Source organism: Motacilla alba, chromosome 10 (genome assembly GCF_015832195.1).
Source record: "Motacilla alba alba isolate MOTALB_02 chromosome 10, Motacilla_alba_V1.0_pri, whole genome shotgun sequence".
NCBI lineage: Eukaryota > Metazoa > Chordata > Aves > Passeriformes > Motacillidae > Motacilla > Motacilla alba.
This window is the reverse complement of record NC_052025.1, coordinates 451680-468388: the sequence shown is the minus strand read 5'-3', so window position 1 is coordinate 468388 and position 16709 is coordinate 451680. Positions and strand designations below refer to the sequence as shown.

The window sequence follows — 16709 nt, the reverse complement described above, 5'->3', positions numbered from 1 at the left end:
TTAAATTAATTGATGAAACTATGAAAAATAAATTAATTGCCTGTTACTTGTCCTTCAGGCATAACTTCTGTGGGAGTAGGAAAAACTGGCCCTTTCTCTTGGGGGCCTGTGCAGGAGATGGCAAAGAAAATGAGAGATGTGACTGAGAAGGGAGTTGTGTGAGGAGCAGGGTCTGGGAGATGTCAGAGAAGAACATGGGAGACACACACAAACAGAACTTAGAAGAAGACTTCCTCTTTCCTTTCTCTAGGGACCAGAGGGACTCTGTGCAGTCTGCCCCAAACCAGGGGGCCAGTGCCACTTGTTGGACAAGCGGCAAGACTGGAAGGAGGGACATGCCCTGTTGGCTTTGGGTGGGAGGATGTGTTTGTTTTCCATTCTATATGAATTTATTTTTGTCATTTCCAACCCAGCATAACTCAGGGGGTTTTTGTCTCTCAAAACTTGGTTTGTGATGTAATAAGATACAGTTTTAGAAATTCAAAAGCTTTCAGTATGCAATGTTTAAAGGAGGAGAGATAGGCAGTGTTAGTTCTGTTAATCTCCACTACCAGAAGCCCCACTAATTTCCTCAGTACCTTGCAGCTGAAACTTTCTCACCTACTTGTCACACTGATAGAAATCCTTGTTCAGATCATCTACTGTGGACATTTCTAAATTTAGTAATTTTCCTGATTGGTTCCCAGCTTGCCTCTTGTTTCTGCAGTCTATTCCTGTGGTCCAAATTACATAATATATTTTATTAGATTTATTAAATTTTTAAAATTTATTTTGCACTGCATTAAATTTTTGTACCTATTTGTATTTCTTCTCTCAGAGTCTTTCATAAAACCCTTAGTTTTGTTCTCTCTTTCTTTTCTCTATTTGTCTTTGCTGCCTCCAGTTTCCTTTACTTTCACTTAGGATTTTTCTTTGCTAATTCTCCCAAACTGATGAATTCTCCTCTTTTTTTTATGGGCAGTGGGGAAAACAAAAGATTTGTCATTTGTGTTTACTTGTTAAAGTGTAAACCAAATGGAGTGGGGCAAAGGGAGAAACCTTCCATCTTTCCAGTGGACAGGTAGCTGGGAACACTTATGCTGGTGGGTGAGGGTGGCTAATTTTCAAAACAACTGTTTCATGGAGATGGAAAGGTGCTGAATATGTTCTTTAATTTGGTTGAATGTTTTTCTTGCATTTCAATGCTTGGAGGCTCCAGCAAATTTAGGGAAAGTGAGTCCAATAATAATTTCCTGTGTTGGTTTTCTGAAGTTTAGGGCTTTGGTGCTGAACTGGTGTTTCTATTCAGGAGATGAGGAGAACTCCAGGGATATGAAGAGATTGGAAAATCAAATATTTCTGTGTTAGGTGAAGTAATTTTAATTTTTGTAAGGTTTCAAGTCTATATTAGAAGTTCAGTTGCTACAATGTACCATGAAACGTAACTCAAGAGCCACTGTGCAATCCAGTTTTAAATGCTACACACTGTGAGCCTGCATTCTGAAGGCTCAATGTCATTTTTATTACAGAGCTTTTATATAAGATGATTGCATTTGGCTTAAAACTGAGGCCAGCAGGATTTCTGTGAGTCTGCTGATTTTCTGCTTTCCTCTTACATACATCAAAGCCCTGTCACACAGCAGCGACTTACAGCAAATGCACTGGGATTTTTGTTTAGAATCTAGCTTTAGAATTTAAACGTGAAAAAATCTTGAGCAGGGGAACTGCAGGGAATGCCCTGAGAAATGCTGTATGTGTTCCACTGCTATAGGTCTGGTGCTTAGGGATCTGTACTCAATGAATCCAGGATGTTCCTGGGGGTCACATAGCCCTGAGTTTGTAGCATTGCCAATACTAGAATAATAATGATTTGTTTAAAGCTACATTTCCTAGAATTATACTTAGCGTCGCCTTCACTTTATTTTTTTAATTTTTTGTTTTTGTGGTTGAGAAGAGGAATTTTAAAATATGTGTAAAGTGCCTCTTAAAACCAGAACCAAACAAAAGCAGTTCTTACTCCAAACACTGATCAGTTTTGGGAACGCACTTATGGCCCTGTTTGGGTCATGTAACTTGGTCGGGATGTGTGTAAAGTTAGAGCAGAGCCCTGGCTGGATTACAGCCATTCACTCCACGTGGGTTCTTTAGGGAACAAATGCTGGCAATAGCTGAAGTTCTTGTTCCAGTATCTCTGACAATTTTCACTGAATTTACATTTTGTTCTACAGACTTTCTAATAGGCAATTACAGCATTACAGAACAATTCTGTATGGCTCATATGGTGGCTTATATTATAGTCTGCTCAGGAGCTAGATAACATTTTTGCTCAGTGATACCAATTTTCCTTTCAGAATTTTATTAGTAATTTAGCTAAGGTGGTAGTGTAGCTGAGGTAGTTTAGCTCAACCCTGTAGGTACCAGCTGTTTGTGCTATTTTTTTCCTTCTTTGGTTTGGGTTTTTTTCTTCACAGACATGACTATAACAGTAAAAGGCTTTCTTCTATCTGTTTAAAACAGCTTTGTACTATATTTAGCTTATCTCCTTGATGTAAGCAAGTAAGTTATCTTTAACTGCTACTCAGGTAATGTAGCTTCTCAAAGTACATAAAATGACAACCTTCTATGGTGTAATAAATCATGTATTAGTCAGAATCAGGTTACTTTTGAATTGCCAGGAAAAGTGCTTGTGGAATGTTTTGAAAGTCTCATGTAACTTGTAGGGTCTCTCTTTCTTGTTATCTAATATTTTAACTTTCCAGTTAGAAATAAGTACTTGGAGAATGGTAGACATCTCTGTATCTTAACTTAAGCAGGATTATTTTGAAAATAGCAGGAAGACATCTCAACATGTTTTTCATCTTTTTTTTTTGAGAATGCCAAGTCCTGTTTCACCACCTGTACTAAACAGACTTGTGCATCTGGATATGGGCCTGCATTCTGTGGTTGCTGGTCAGAGCAATATACTGAAATGGAAGGTGGAAGCAAATCCTTTAGAGGATTCTGTGCTGACAGGTTCCACGAGCAGCTCCCACAGACATGGAGGCACACTGGCTGAGTCTCTCACTGCAGGTTTTGTTACAGAACACTGTCCTTTATTACCTGCTTTCTGAAAGGCTTTTTAAATCTCTAAGAGAGCAAGTTCTCTCTCATGTATGAGATAAAGGGACCTAAAAAATTTTGTGTTTGCATTTTAGCTGTTCTGCAAATGAAAGAGAAGTTTCTCACTCTTTTGGGCTATGACACTATCACTCTTGTCTTTCCATCATTGCTCCTAATTATTATTTATTATTAATACAACCACACAATTGCAAATTATTGCTCCCTCTCAGCGGGATTTAGAGTTCATCCTAAATTGCTAATTTCTGGAGCTGTTTGATTGGAATCTGAGCTAGGGAAGTCCTGGCCTTGATCACTCCTGTGATACAATGTCATAGATTTTGGGTTTATGGATGAAGAGAGAGCAGTGGATGGTGACTTTTACTCAGTAGTAGCTGGCTTTGACACTTCTTCCCACAGTGCTGCTGTGTTGGGATGCCACAGGCTGGGGGGGATCCCAGGAGGGTGGTGGGGGTAGCTGCTCCCCAGACAGAGGTGAGCTGAGAGTTCCTTTGCTGTTTTGCAGGCAAGAACTGGGACCTGACAGCAGCTTTGAATGACTATGAGCAGCTGCGGCAGGTGCACACGGCCAACCTGCCCCAGGTGTTCAACGAGGGCAGGTTTTACAAGCAACAGGAGCCAGAGCAGCCTCCCCAGGTGACCAAGGCTGAGAGGCCCTGCCTGCAAAGGCAGGATGACATCGCCCAAGGTAAGAGCTCCTCTGTGGGATTTCAGGGAGCAGGTGGGTCTCCAACCTGTCTGCTTGGGAGCTGTGCTTGGCTGCAGAGAGTGGGAGGCCATGTGCCAGCAGCGTGAGCTGTGTCATTGTCACAGGGCTCAGAGTTACTACTACACCCTATTTTTCATGTTTTGGTTGTTGTGATCTCTGCCTCAGTTCTGCAAGTTGTTTTTTTAATGGGTGATTAAAGTAAAATATGTTGTCCCTGAGCAGTCCTGTGGTACTCATGAAAGGAGGTAATTAGAGGGTCTCACAGACCACTCTTGTATATAGTTTTCTATGCTTATTGAAACAAACAAGCAAAAAGGTTTAAAAATCTGTATTTCACTCTTTGCATTCTTACAGTGTGTGAATAGGGTGTATGCAGACTATGAATAACTTTCAGCTTTAAAATGTCATTCTTTTATGGTTCCACAGAAACTGCCTCCTATCCCCTGCTGAATAGAAATTGAAACCTTAAGAAAAATTAATCAGCTGTCTCTAACAGTTAATTTCCAGGACAAGATGATAAGCATTAGAATTTGCTTTTTTCTTTGCAAACCTCTTATGGGTTTTATTTCAAATTTCTCTCTCTCGCTTTCTCTCTGACTGTTGGGTTGCAATTTTTTTTCTATGAATTTCTCAAAAAGCTGTAGTTTGCCCCAAAATAAATCTGCAGGTCTGACAGCTTGTCATGTAGGCAGGTAATAGCAGTAGCCTGGTGATGGCTTTCTGTGCAGCCATTAAAAGGAACAGAAGGGCTTCCCTTCTCCTGCTGGCTCTTCCCTCCTATTAAACAGGAAATAGCATTAGTAGGAGTTTCAGTAAAGCTTTTTAAAAATTGCTGACTTCCATCAAAAAAAAGGAACTGTGGTGCTTCTTAAGACTCCTTGAAACACTGAATACAAATAAAGGGAGGAAGAGCAAGCAGCACAGTTGATAAAACCATATTCCTTCAGCCTCTTTGGGATACAGTTGGCACTGAAATGTCCATCTGATGTTTAGTGGGTGCAGTACGTAGTGTGAGGTATGTCTGGCTTTGAACACCTGGACTGACAGGAATTTGGCTGCCAACTCAGTGTGTAGCTGAGGATCTCCTGGTCAGAGAGCCTCACAGAGTGTTCAGGGAGGAGCAGAGAAGGGAAAGGAGCAGCTTGGTTTGCATCAAGGAGTGGAGAATGCAGCCAGCAGGGGAGGGCTGGGCTGTGCTGGGAGGGATGATGGAGTGGCAGCGAGGGGATGTCACATGGAGGTGCTGCCCTGCACTTCAGTGCCCCTTCTTAGGGGATTTAGTTGAGATGTACGGGGAGAAGAAACAAAATGCAAAATCAAACCTTCTACCCTCTCCTTCCCTTTAGGATAATTTAGGGAGTGTAATTTGACTCTTAGAATTACAAAGACTTTGATCCATTAGAGAAATGAAAGTTTACAAACTGCAAGAAAGTTAATTTTAAATAACCATTAGTCAGTTTGAGATATCTTAAAAGCACAATTAGCGATAAGTTATGTTAAAGTAAACGTTAATTAGGAGTTCAAAACATTAACTGATTATCATCTGTCTGTTGATAAATTTTTCCTCCAATGGATCTTTGAAAACTTAAGATAGATCAAGGAAAAATTTTAGAGGAATATTTATCTTCCATATTTTGTTACTTTTACTGCTGATCTTTTTCACTAGAAGGAGAGTCAAGTTTCTCTGGCTTGCCAAAGGGACCTGTATTAGGAACAAGCAATCTTTCACAATAGGGAAATAAACTGAAGAAGGTAGCAAACAAGGCGTGGAATAAATTCCTAGTGAAATGACAGTGCATTCACCAGCCTTGGCATTGCTGGCCTTTTAGGCAGTGGTACAGGCTGTAACTGCTCTTTGGTTTCTCGACAGAAAAACGTCTTTCCAGAGGGATTTCCCATGCCAGCTCAGCCATAGTCTCCCTTGCTCGCTCACATGTAGCAAATGACTGCAGCAATGAGCAGTTCCCTTTGGAGATGCCCATCTACACATTCCAGCTGCCAGACCTGAGCGTGTACAGTGAGGACTTCAGGAGCTTCATCGAGAGGGACTTAATTGAGCAGGCCACCATGGTGGCATTGGAGCAAGCAGGTGGGTGACACCTCAGGTGTCTGTCAGCAGCGGGGTCCACCGGGGGTGTCAGTAGGTGGCCAATCCAGCATTTGGGTTGGCATTTATAATGCTGCTTCATGTCCGGAGCTTGCACATCCTGCCTGGGAAATAAAAGCCAGAGAGTAAATGCAACTACTGTGTTCTTTGCCAAATGACTCATATCCCAATTCTCTGTTTCTTTTAAAACATTATAGAAAAAATGGTCAGATTTTGTTAATAAAACAAAGAAATTGAGAGACGAAGGAAGGGACTGGTGGGGAAGTCATGCAATAGACAAGGACGTGAGTCTGGATGGTCAGAGGGAGTTGGTACTTCCAGTTCTCACAAGGAAATTACATTGCAGTTACTGTGAAAGGAAACATCTTCAAGTTCTGTTGCAGCTTGAGAATATAGTTTTTAGATATGTATTGTATGTATTTATTATTTTTTATAATGGGAAACTATATAATTTTAAAGCAATACTTCAGTATTGCCATGGGGAAAAAAGTGTAGATATTTAAAATTAATGCTAATTCACATCTATTAGTAGTTTAAAGTTTTAAGCCAATTTTGAAGGATATGGAGAAATCTATTTGAAATTAGTATTGGTGCCTTATGAAACAGCAGGAGTGCTCTTGAACTATGAAATGAACACATCTGTATAGTGAAATGCCCAAGCCTGGTGATATAAAAGAGTTGTCAAATCAGATTTCATGGTTGCTTGTGGGATATGGAACAGACAGGGTTTTTTTTTGTGTGTGTGGATTGCTCTACTGGCTTGTGTAAGGCTGGATTGATCTGAGATTCATTCTCCAACACTGGTGCCCTGTGTGAGCCCAAACTGATAAAGTGCAGCTCTGGTTTGAGGCAGGAGCTCTGCTAATCTGGTGTCCCACTGAGTACTTAGGAGGTGTTGTCATGTGCTCTTTTTTGGCTTTGTTAATTGAAAAGCCAGACATACTTAGATAATAACCTCATACAGTACATACTTAAGGAAAAAGAAACAAAACCTACCAACAACCAAAAAAACCCTAAGCAGTGTTCAGAAGGCTTTTAGGCCTTTTTCTGGGAGAAATCGCAGTGTAAAATAAGGTAGGAATGCTACCAGGCAACTATGAGGCATGAAAACTGCAAGTCACCTATGAAGAAAATATATCCAGTTTCTCTAAGAACCAGCTAACCCAAGGAGGTCAGGGAAAAGTAGGATGATTCTTCCTCTGGCAGCTCTGCCAAACCCTCCAAATTCCATAGGGATAGCAGAAGATATACCTTGGAACAGTACCATTGTTGACCTATCTGCTTCAGTGCAATTACAGCCTTTAGAGTCAAGTATGAACTAGAAGATCACAGAGGCTTTCTGACCTTAAAATCAGAGAATATGTGAATTTAGAGCTGACATCCTCTAATTCATACAGAGCTGGCTGGCTTTGAACTTGAAATGGCTGCAAAAACTATCAAATTTGCTGCCTCTTAGCATTCCTCTTTCAAACCCCTCTGAAAATTAGAACAAATCATTTATTCTTTTCTTCACATTAATTAGGGCAGTAACTTGATACACACTGGAAAAGTACCTTCATCCCCAGAGCCTCTTGCATCCTGGAAAGGAGAGGGTTTGACCATTTGAAGTCCTCAGGGTCTTGATCACTGGTGTCCTTGTAGCCTACACAGACTTAGTTTACTTTGTGAGCATTTAATTCAAATAACCTGGAACTTCCTGGGGAGCACTTCTGTATTTCAAGTTAAACAGATCAAATATTTTGCTTAAGAAATCATGTAAGGCTTCATAGAAACTACCCTTTTGTCTTTGTTATAGATGTAAAGATATACAGTTTCTGCCTATTTTATTTTATTTGTTGTACAAAATGAAGATAATGAATTAATATGAAAGCCACATAGTATTAGACATTTTATTGTCTCCTACCAACAGTTTGACTATGGTTTGGTCAATGACATAAAAAAACCCTAAAAGATGATGTGCATTCTCTGCAAAGAGCCTAAAATATATTTCAAACCAACCCATTAAGGACAGTAGCTTTTGTAGGTGAGGTTGGGAATGTTGTTAAAGGAAGAGGGAAGTGTGCTTGGGTATAATACCATGAATTTCAAGAGAAAAGAAATACAAAAGAAGCTGATTAGGCAAAGGAAGAGGAAATTTGCTAGGAACTAACAGCTTACTATCCCCAAAACCTGGACTGGGAGAGCAGAATTGCCACTAACAGTGTCACACGTGGGTTCTGAAGTGGCCATATGAGCTGGGTGTCTGTAAAGTCTGTAAGGTTTTTATGTTCTTTTTTTATATGCTTAAACTTTTGCTAGCTTGACATCTATATGTGACAGCATGTCCTGGTTACATCCTATCTGTATGGAAACTCAGAACAAAATTCCCAATTTACTGCAAAGTGCTGTGAGATGATAAAGAAAAGGCCCAGACAAAGGCAGTGTGATTTACTTACTCCCCACTGCTGCAGTGTATTGTTTACTCCTTAATATGATTGCTTTCTAAATATTCCTCTGAAAGGATAGAATGCATCACATGCATAAAAGCATTTTGAGGTTTTGTCCATCTTGTAAACTCAGCTGTTGATTATTGCCAGAATTGGAATGAGGTCAGCTCCTGAGTAACGGGCAGACTGATCTTTGTGAGCTCGGGCAGGAATTGCTGTGGTTCTTCAACAAAGGATGGCTCGAGGTACTGATAATACTAAATGAAGTCTATGCAGAAGCAATTTTATAATTCTAAATATTTTGCGCAGCAAGTTGATTTTCATTATAGACATGTGCTCCCCTGTGTGTGGTTAATGTGCAGGTTGACACAAAAAGAGATGTTATGAAAACTTCTGCTGTACTGAAGTAGTGTTTTAAAAAACAGTACAGGCAGAGGAACGGCTGGACTAACACAGTGTTTTTAACTGAAAGAAAAAGCGGTTCTATTGCAGTGGTGAAATATAATTCAATACAAATGCTACAAGTATACTGTATGAAAGTCCAAGAGCTGTTTCCAAACACTTTTCTTTCTGTGCTCATGTTGGTGTTTTCTAGGAAGCTACAGCCAAAGTAAACAGTAATATGATGTTAAGCCTGGGCTTCATGTCCTCCAAACCAGTCCGCCAAAATTGTGGAAATGTTTGATCTCAGTTTTCATCTAAGCTTAATTTTCCTGTTTTTTCCCTAAAGGGACCCACTGTAACCACTAGATCTGAAAGATGAAAATGCACCACTTTTTTGTTATAATCCAATAATAAACCCATACCTGCTGTTTTTTTCAGTCAGCCATAATTTGTGATGTTAACCAAGCCCCAAACGCTTTTTGCAGGATGCACTTGTCAGAAGATCACTTTTATAGAAACCTCCTGTTACTCAGAAGATTCATAAACACCAGACTTTGGTATTTCTTACCAATAGATGTTAGTTAATCTGCAAAGCAATGCCAGTCATTATTTCCTTAAGTCCTACCTAAGGTCTTTCTGTTTTTAGGTATTCTAACTGGGCTTTATGCAGCACCTTGGTGTAACTTACTGCTGAATATGATCCCACCAAAACATTCTGCTAAAAACAGGTGGCAAGTTGTTATTTCAGAGATGCAGGAGTTGCTAAAAATGATCTTGTTCTTTCCAAAGGCTGTCTAATAGTGCTTTAAATTAAGCTTCTTTATTGCATATTTAATTTACAACTCAATAAGCCTAGCCTGAGGTGTAGTGCATTTACAAACCAGCTGCTAAAATTATTTGAGGATTACCAGATGTGCTTATTGATCTGCTATGCATCTTTATAGTGTGGTTTTTTTAACCCATTTGTACTAATTGCAATTTAATTTCATTGTTCTTAGTACCCAGAACAAATAATTGGGATGCATAATAAGTATTGCTACACTATTTTTCCCCTAATGTGTAGTACCTGTAGTTACAAATAAACTTCACTATAATTTTGTAATGAAAACTTATTTATGGAGAGGCATTTATTTGTTGTTTGAACTTCCTCCTGTTTTGGGGTTTAACCTTAAGTGCAAGACTGCCTGTACAAATATATAGATGCTATTTCTTCCCAGCTTCCCGGTCAAGAATCCGGGGGAGAAAAAGTCTGCCTATTGCATTATTCATTCAATTATTCACTTGTGCATTACCTACAGACCTGCCAAGTCTTGGGAAATGTACCAGCTCTACTCATCCCTGATGAGTAGATGTCAATCATCTGCTCTTCCTCATCCCCAGAGATGCTACACAATTACCCCGGTTTGCTTTCTTTCTAATAGAAGTGCTCCCATGACCTTTTAACCAAGACTTAACAGTCCAGTTTGCTACCACATGGCAGCCTGTGTGCCAGGAATTACCCACTTTTAGTGTGGGTTTGGGCAGTGATAGTTTTCATGACTTATTTCTTTGTCAACTATCTGTCCTTTTGCCAGGCTTTTCCAGAACCCATCTCTGGTTTATAGTCTGTAAAACATGCTTCACATAGCAATTATGGATAAGTGATTCTGTAAGTATTCCCTAAAGAGAAAGGCCACATTCTGTACTATACCTTGGGCTATGCTTTGGTGTAATTTTAATTCTCTGGTAGTGTAGCTGTTAGTTTCAGTAGATCTAATAATGATTTACACTATGGGAAATGAGAGGAGAATCAGCTGTTGAAACAATCCATCTGATTGAAATTATTTACTTAATAAACTTACCTTTATAGTAACATATCTTGATTACCACATACATATTACTTCTGTCTTTTGACAAAAGAAAAATTCCTTTATTACCTTGATGTAATCTGTCATGTGCATGTGGGAGGCCGATGTCGATTATGTTTGGGAACTGACAGCAAGGCTCATAATGGTATTAAGGCAATTAGCTCCTTGGAAATCCATCATTGAATGCAGCATATGAGACTGGAAGATGCAAATTAATTAAAGGTGCTCTTTTCTTTTCTAGATCCATGTAGAGAATAGATTATCTGCCTCATTTCTAATCTTCACAGTTTTGACTTCTAACATTACATTTAAGCTTATTTGGTAAAGAGGGTGTTCATGGTTACCCCTCCTGCTCTGTGTTTGCCTTTACAGAGCAGTGCTCCTGTTCCAGGTTCCTCTCCCCCTGTAACTGGTGTTTCCTTTCTAGGACGCCTCAATTGGTGGTCCACCGTGTGCACCAGCTGCAAGCGCCTGCTGCCCCTGGCCACAACGGGTGATGGAAACTGCCTCCTGCATGCTGCCTCTCTAGGTAAGGAGCAGTCTGGGCAGGAAACTCTCTGCCATAAATATTCACTGCTCTCCTCTAGCCCCAGCCAAAGCTCAGAAACACGAGATGCAAAGATTTGCATTAAAAGTCTGATTCTGGAGCAATATGTCCTTCATATTTCACTGTAGTGTCACCTCAGCATACCTAAAGCAGGAAAGGAAAAGGTTTCTCAGGATATAAAAGTATAACTGGAACAGTATCCAAACCCATGTATCACAGACACCAGTGATCTGTATTTTCCTTATATTTTTCATGTTCTTGGCCTAACAGGTCTGGAACAGGCGAATTCCAGGTGCTTCTGCAGGATTGTCCTCATTATGTGCAAGGCAATTAATTCACTCTCTTGATTTTCTTAAAACAGTTCCCTGCTGTTTCAAGAATGTAGTGTCAATCTCTCTTAGTTCCTTGTAAGGTTTAAGTCTATGTGAAACAGCATTTGGGGTGAATTAAAATAATTTCCAATTGATAAATTAATTGTTTAGACAAGATTTTTTTTAAAGCCTTTCTGAAAACCAGTAGAAAGTCAGGAAGCTGAAGGTGTCTGATGTGTTTTCTGCATCCTAACCTGCTAAAATCTTCCACCAAAGTACTCCAAAGAGTGAGTGCTTAAAAACACTGGGATTTTTAATATGTTGAAGAGAATCCTCTTGTTGAAAGATGCAGTAAGGAAAGAGTTTTTGGTGTTTCCAAGTATCCTTTTATCTTTATCTACTTAATTTTGTATGTTAATTACTGCAAATGTTTGGAGTATTTTGACCTGAACCCAGCAGCTGATGATATAGTGACTGAAACATGGCTGTCTGTAGGCCCAGAACTAGGGACAGCTCTGCTTTCTTTTGGTGTAGGTTACTATTCCAAACCATATAAAGATGTTTCATTATCTTAAAATGAACTTGAAAGCCTGTGGCTGGGGGTATTTTTAGACTTTCTATCATCTTGAATGCTTTTCTCTTCATTTTGAAGCCAGAGGAAATTTCCTGCTGTGTAAGAGCCGAAGTCTTTGGGGGCCGGCACCATCTGTGATTCCAAGGGGTGCCTGCAGTGCTCATTAACATCCTTGTGCCTGCTGGCACCTGCAGCTAAAACCAACCTGAGCACTGAATATTCCATGGCTTGCAGCAAAGCTGGAGTTGCCTGCAAGCAAACACTGAACCAGCTCATATCCTTGGTGGTTGCCAATCAAAGTTTAAAATGTGTTAGAACTCTTGTTACTCATTAGCTTATTTGCAATTACTCTTTCTTTTGGAAATCTTAAAAATAGTGGGTGAATTATTTGCCAGGGAGAATCTTCAGTTATGTATTAGCTATTTCTATTTCACTGTAGCTTCTTTAAAACTGGATGTCTTGCACTGCCTTAGGGATGTGGGGATTTCACGACCGGGACCTTGTGTTACGGAAAGCCCTCTATACTATGATGAGAAGTGGAGCTGAAAGGGAAGCACTGAAAAGAAGATGGAGATGGCAACAGACTCAGCAGAATAAGGAGGTCTGTATGGCCCAAAGACAGCCTTGTTAATATCATTTAGGGTTAGCATTCTTCTAAAGTTCGCTGTGAAAGTTTTAATTGCTACCAAATTCCTTGTGCTGCCATTTTGTTTGGGGAAAAGAGATACTTGTATTTGAAATTTTCATACCAGAATGTGAATGTGTTTGTAGCTTCGTGGGTATAAGTATGCAGAGTTTTGTGCCTAAAATGTCTAAGGTGCATTTGGAACATGTAGAAAAGTAAATGTGTAATGTAGCTATCAAAAGCATTTAAAAATGAGTGGATGAAGTCCACAAAAGAGAGAGAACCCCATTTAGGAAAGATTTCCCAGATTCTTGAACTAGGATTTTTAGAGCTGTGGCCAGATATTGAGTGGAAGTGTTCTAACTAAAGTAATCTGTAAGTTTGATTTGATTTTTGATTAAAAGCTGGACCTTCAGCATGTTACTATTTCCTGAAGATGTCTGTGCCTAAGCAGTGGCTAGAAAAGCCAGTTTCAGGAGTAATCCTGGAGGCAAATAAGTGAATGTGCTAACTCTACAGTTGATATTTTAGATCTTTTTAATAAGTTAAAATTATTTCACCTAAGTAGAAATGTTGAACTATTAATGACCCAAGATACTGAACTGAGTCATGTATGAAACTGAAGTTAGTTGTAAACATTGGTACAAAGCTCTGCTTCCACTGTGTGTCAGCAGAGTGGTGACAGCATTTCCTTCTGCCCCATAGTCAGGTTTGGTATACACGGAGGAGGAGTGGGAGCGCGAGTGGAACGAGCTGCTCAAGCTGGCATCGAGCGAGCCACGCACACACTTCAGCAAGAATGGGGGCACTGGTGGGGGGTAAGTTCACACTGTGACTGAACGCCAGGCTTGCTCTCAGTAGGAAAACAGCACAGCACAACTGAGTGAAGGTGTTCATAGTACTACCAAACTGCCTTTGCAACTGTTGTACTCTTTTGGCGTGGCAGAATTATCTAAATATCCCATTATAATCTTTAGCATTTTGGTGATGTTTTCTTGTACAGTAACCACACTAGCGTGAGGTTATGTTGTATCCAGAAGAGTCTGCATGTAATAAATCCTAATTGTTTTTCTTGTGGAACAAGCATGTTGGCAGTATCATTTAGCTTTTTTTCAGGAATATATTTGTGAAAAGATTTGGGATGAAACAGTATCTACAACATTTAAATACCCGTGACCCACATATAGAATCTGGTTTAAATAGCCACTGTCATAAACCATCCCTTGCTTTCAGTGCAGTTATCTCCAAAGGACAGGATTATTGACCAGCCTTCAGAATGCAGAAGCTTTAGTTGTTGTGTCTAGTGTTTATCACTAAAAATATTATTTGCTCAGTGCATAATTTTCTCTACCTACTGTTTTCTGTGGAGAAAATAATGTGTGATGGTAAATAAATTGACAAAATAAAGCATACAGCACAATGAGAGTAACAAAGTTTATAGAAAATATTCTTTGGGCCCTGAAAGAATATTTTATTTTCCCTTTAACCTTGTGATGTTAAGGATAGGTAATTCTAGGAATTCAGGATGACTTTGCTTAGAAAATTGTCAGCCACAGTGTGTCTCATTTTCTTCTATTCTGAAGTGAAAAAAAAGGATTTATTTTCATTTTAATCTCTAGTTTGTTTCTTATGTTTGTAGATATTTTCCTGTTGATACGTTTCAGTTTTCTAATGCAGTTCAGTTCATATTTCTATTCAATCTGCTCATTCAGCCTCAGTTTTCTCTGAGTTGTTCCATTTCATTCTGTATGTTCCATGTACCACATATTTTCAGTACCTTATAGTCAGAGATGGCCTCAAATGTCATCTTTGCCAGGCAGTCAACCTTCAGTTCCCAGGTACCTACACAGGGAGTATAGGTAGTACATAAATAACCTTCTCATTGTGATTTGCACTTATGGGGTTTTTTTCAATCAAAATAAAGTAAATACAAATAGCCAACAGTTATTTTTTCCTTTGAAATAGTGAAAGATGGATCAGGCAAGAAATCCTTATCCTATTAAGGATTTGAATGTATACTTCTCTTTACATTAATTCCAAAGACAGAATGAATGTGGCAGAATGAATTATTTTTTCAGTTTAATGGGCCCATGCTCAAAGTAGGGCCCTTGATAAGGAAAAGGAATATCAAAATAGTATTTTTGAGATTAAGTATATTATGTCCTCTAGTTAGTTGCGATAGTAAGCAAGCTTGCACGTCAGTCTTTGAACTGTAGATGAGATGTTTTCCTTTGGTGTCAGAATTAGCTAAAGCGTCAGGAGTTTTATCTACTTCAAAAGAATTCAGTGACAAACCTAAGGCTGGAATTATGCTACCTCATTCATACCTCATACCTGCAAACTTCTTTTAGTTATTTTTCAGAGTGAGCTACGTGCAAAGGAGATCAGGAATTGTTGCTAAATTTTCAAAGAGTTCTCCTTTGAGACACTCTCATTCTGAGGCTGGGAAATTGGAAAAAGAGGAAAAGGAAACACAGAAAATCCAGGTTCTTAAGTTCTTGTTTCCAGCATGTAAAGCAGAGCAAACTTATGAGGCAGATTCTTGTTTTGAAACAGTTTTGCACATCTTCCTGTAAATGTAAAAAATGAATTCTAGATTAACATAATTGCTTCATTTATCTCCATTTACAAGCAAAAGCAGGGGCACTGAATTGAAGGAACTGCAATGAAAAAAGGAAAATGTCTGGTCCTCTGTTTTTTTTTTAGAGAACCTAACTATTGCCTTCCTGCTCAAAAGAAAATTCCAACCCCTTCCTTCACTGTGCAATTGTCAATCAGAGCCTGTTCTCATGTGAATGTGAATATCACTGCTGTTATTCACTGTTGAAAACACAGGTGCTGCTGTGGTTTGAGCTCATACAGACCCTGGAAGTGGATGGTATTTGTACTTATTGTCACGTCCCAGCTGTGTCTGTGCTGTTGGCATTATCTTATTAGTAAGTTCAAGGGACTAAGAATGGGGAAGAAGGGGAGGGAATAATGCTGTAAATCTTCCTATATATCATTGGAATTGAGTTTGAGGCAGAAACACAGAACATTTAAACAGGAAGTACCTCTCAAATGCAACTGTCCTCTGAGGTTTTGGACTTGGCTTGGTGTTTAGAGTGCTTCAACGAACAGCTCTTCATACACAACTCCTGCAGCCATGCAAGACCCTCATCTTGTACAGAATGTACTTTAGACCATTCAACAAGACATTGCCCTAAAATGATTTTTATTTGATCTGATGTCTGTTACAAGAATGCTATGTTTTTTAAACTGTGCAGTATATGCAGCAATTGTAGGGTGCAGATAAAAATAGTTCATTATAACATAGTTATTGATTTTTAGCTGTAGTTTCTAAAGGCTAATACCTCTTTTTATCTGGCCTATTTTCAGTTCACCTAAAGTACTGAAGCCAAGCACAGCTAAATTGCTGTGATGATTCAAATATGGAACCCAAAGCATTCACATTCTGTGTTTCCTTCATTCAGTTCAATACACCTTTTTTCCCTTGAAGAATGAAAGAAAATGTTCCACTACTGTGCAATTTCCTGTGTTTGAATTGAAGCCCATTACTGACAAACATTGTATGGAAATCAAAGGAGAGGTTCCTACACCTACAGCTGCAGCTGTGGTTTCTGCTGGTTTTCACTTGGGGATTGTTAAGCAAGAAAAGAAAGGTGTCAAAAATGGAGTGGAGGCAAACTGAGCCCTGAACTCAGCTATCATTCTTATCTCCTGCTTCTGGCAAATCACCAGTTTGAAGAACTTTATCCCTGTCATGTTATTTCAGTGTGTCTCAGCTGTCTGAGGGCATTGGTCTCTTGCTCTGTGTGAATCCCAAAATGAGTCCTAAACTCAGAATAGCTGTTAGAGTTTGTTGGACTGAAAATCTGGAGCTGTGTGTGGGGAAGGAAAGCAATGTTACCATAGGGAGCTGTTAGAAGGAAATCCAAGGACATGAGAACAGATCTTGCTCAGAGTTTACACGTGAGAGAGCAGCAGCCAGCCAGGTAGAACAGCAGACTTTTCCCTTCTAGCTTTTTGAAAGAGGTTTTCTTTCATTTCTGGCAGTACAAACTGGATTATCCATAAGAGAGG

General features: G+C 39.4%; 1 protein-coding gene across 6 annotated transcripts in view; it reads left to right on the top strand.

Annotated features, from left to right (window-relative positions):
- The window catches only part of LOC119704907 (OTU domain-containing protein 7A-like), a 118380-nt gene that overhangs the window by 80483 nt on the left and 21188 nt on the right, over window positions 1-16709 (top strand). For all 6 annotated transcript variants that reach the window (XM_038146630.1, XM_038146633.1, XM_038146629.1 and 3 more), the window contains exons 7-11: window positions 3602-3784; window positions 5676-5894; window positions 10997-11098; window positions 12475-12602; window positions 13332-13444. In XM_038146630.1, the coding sequence (XP_038002558.1) occupies window positions 3602-3784; window positions 5676-5894; window positions 10997-11098; window positions 12475-12602; window positions 13332-13444 (745 nt within the window). The remainder of the gene's footprint in view (window positions 1-3601; window positions 3785-5675; window positions 5895-10996; window positions 11099-12474; window positions 12603-13331; window positions 13445-16709) is intronic.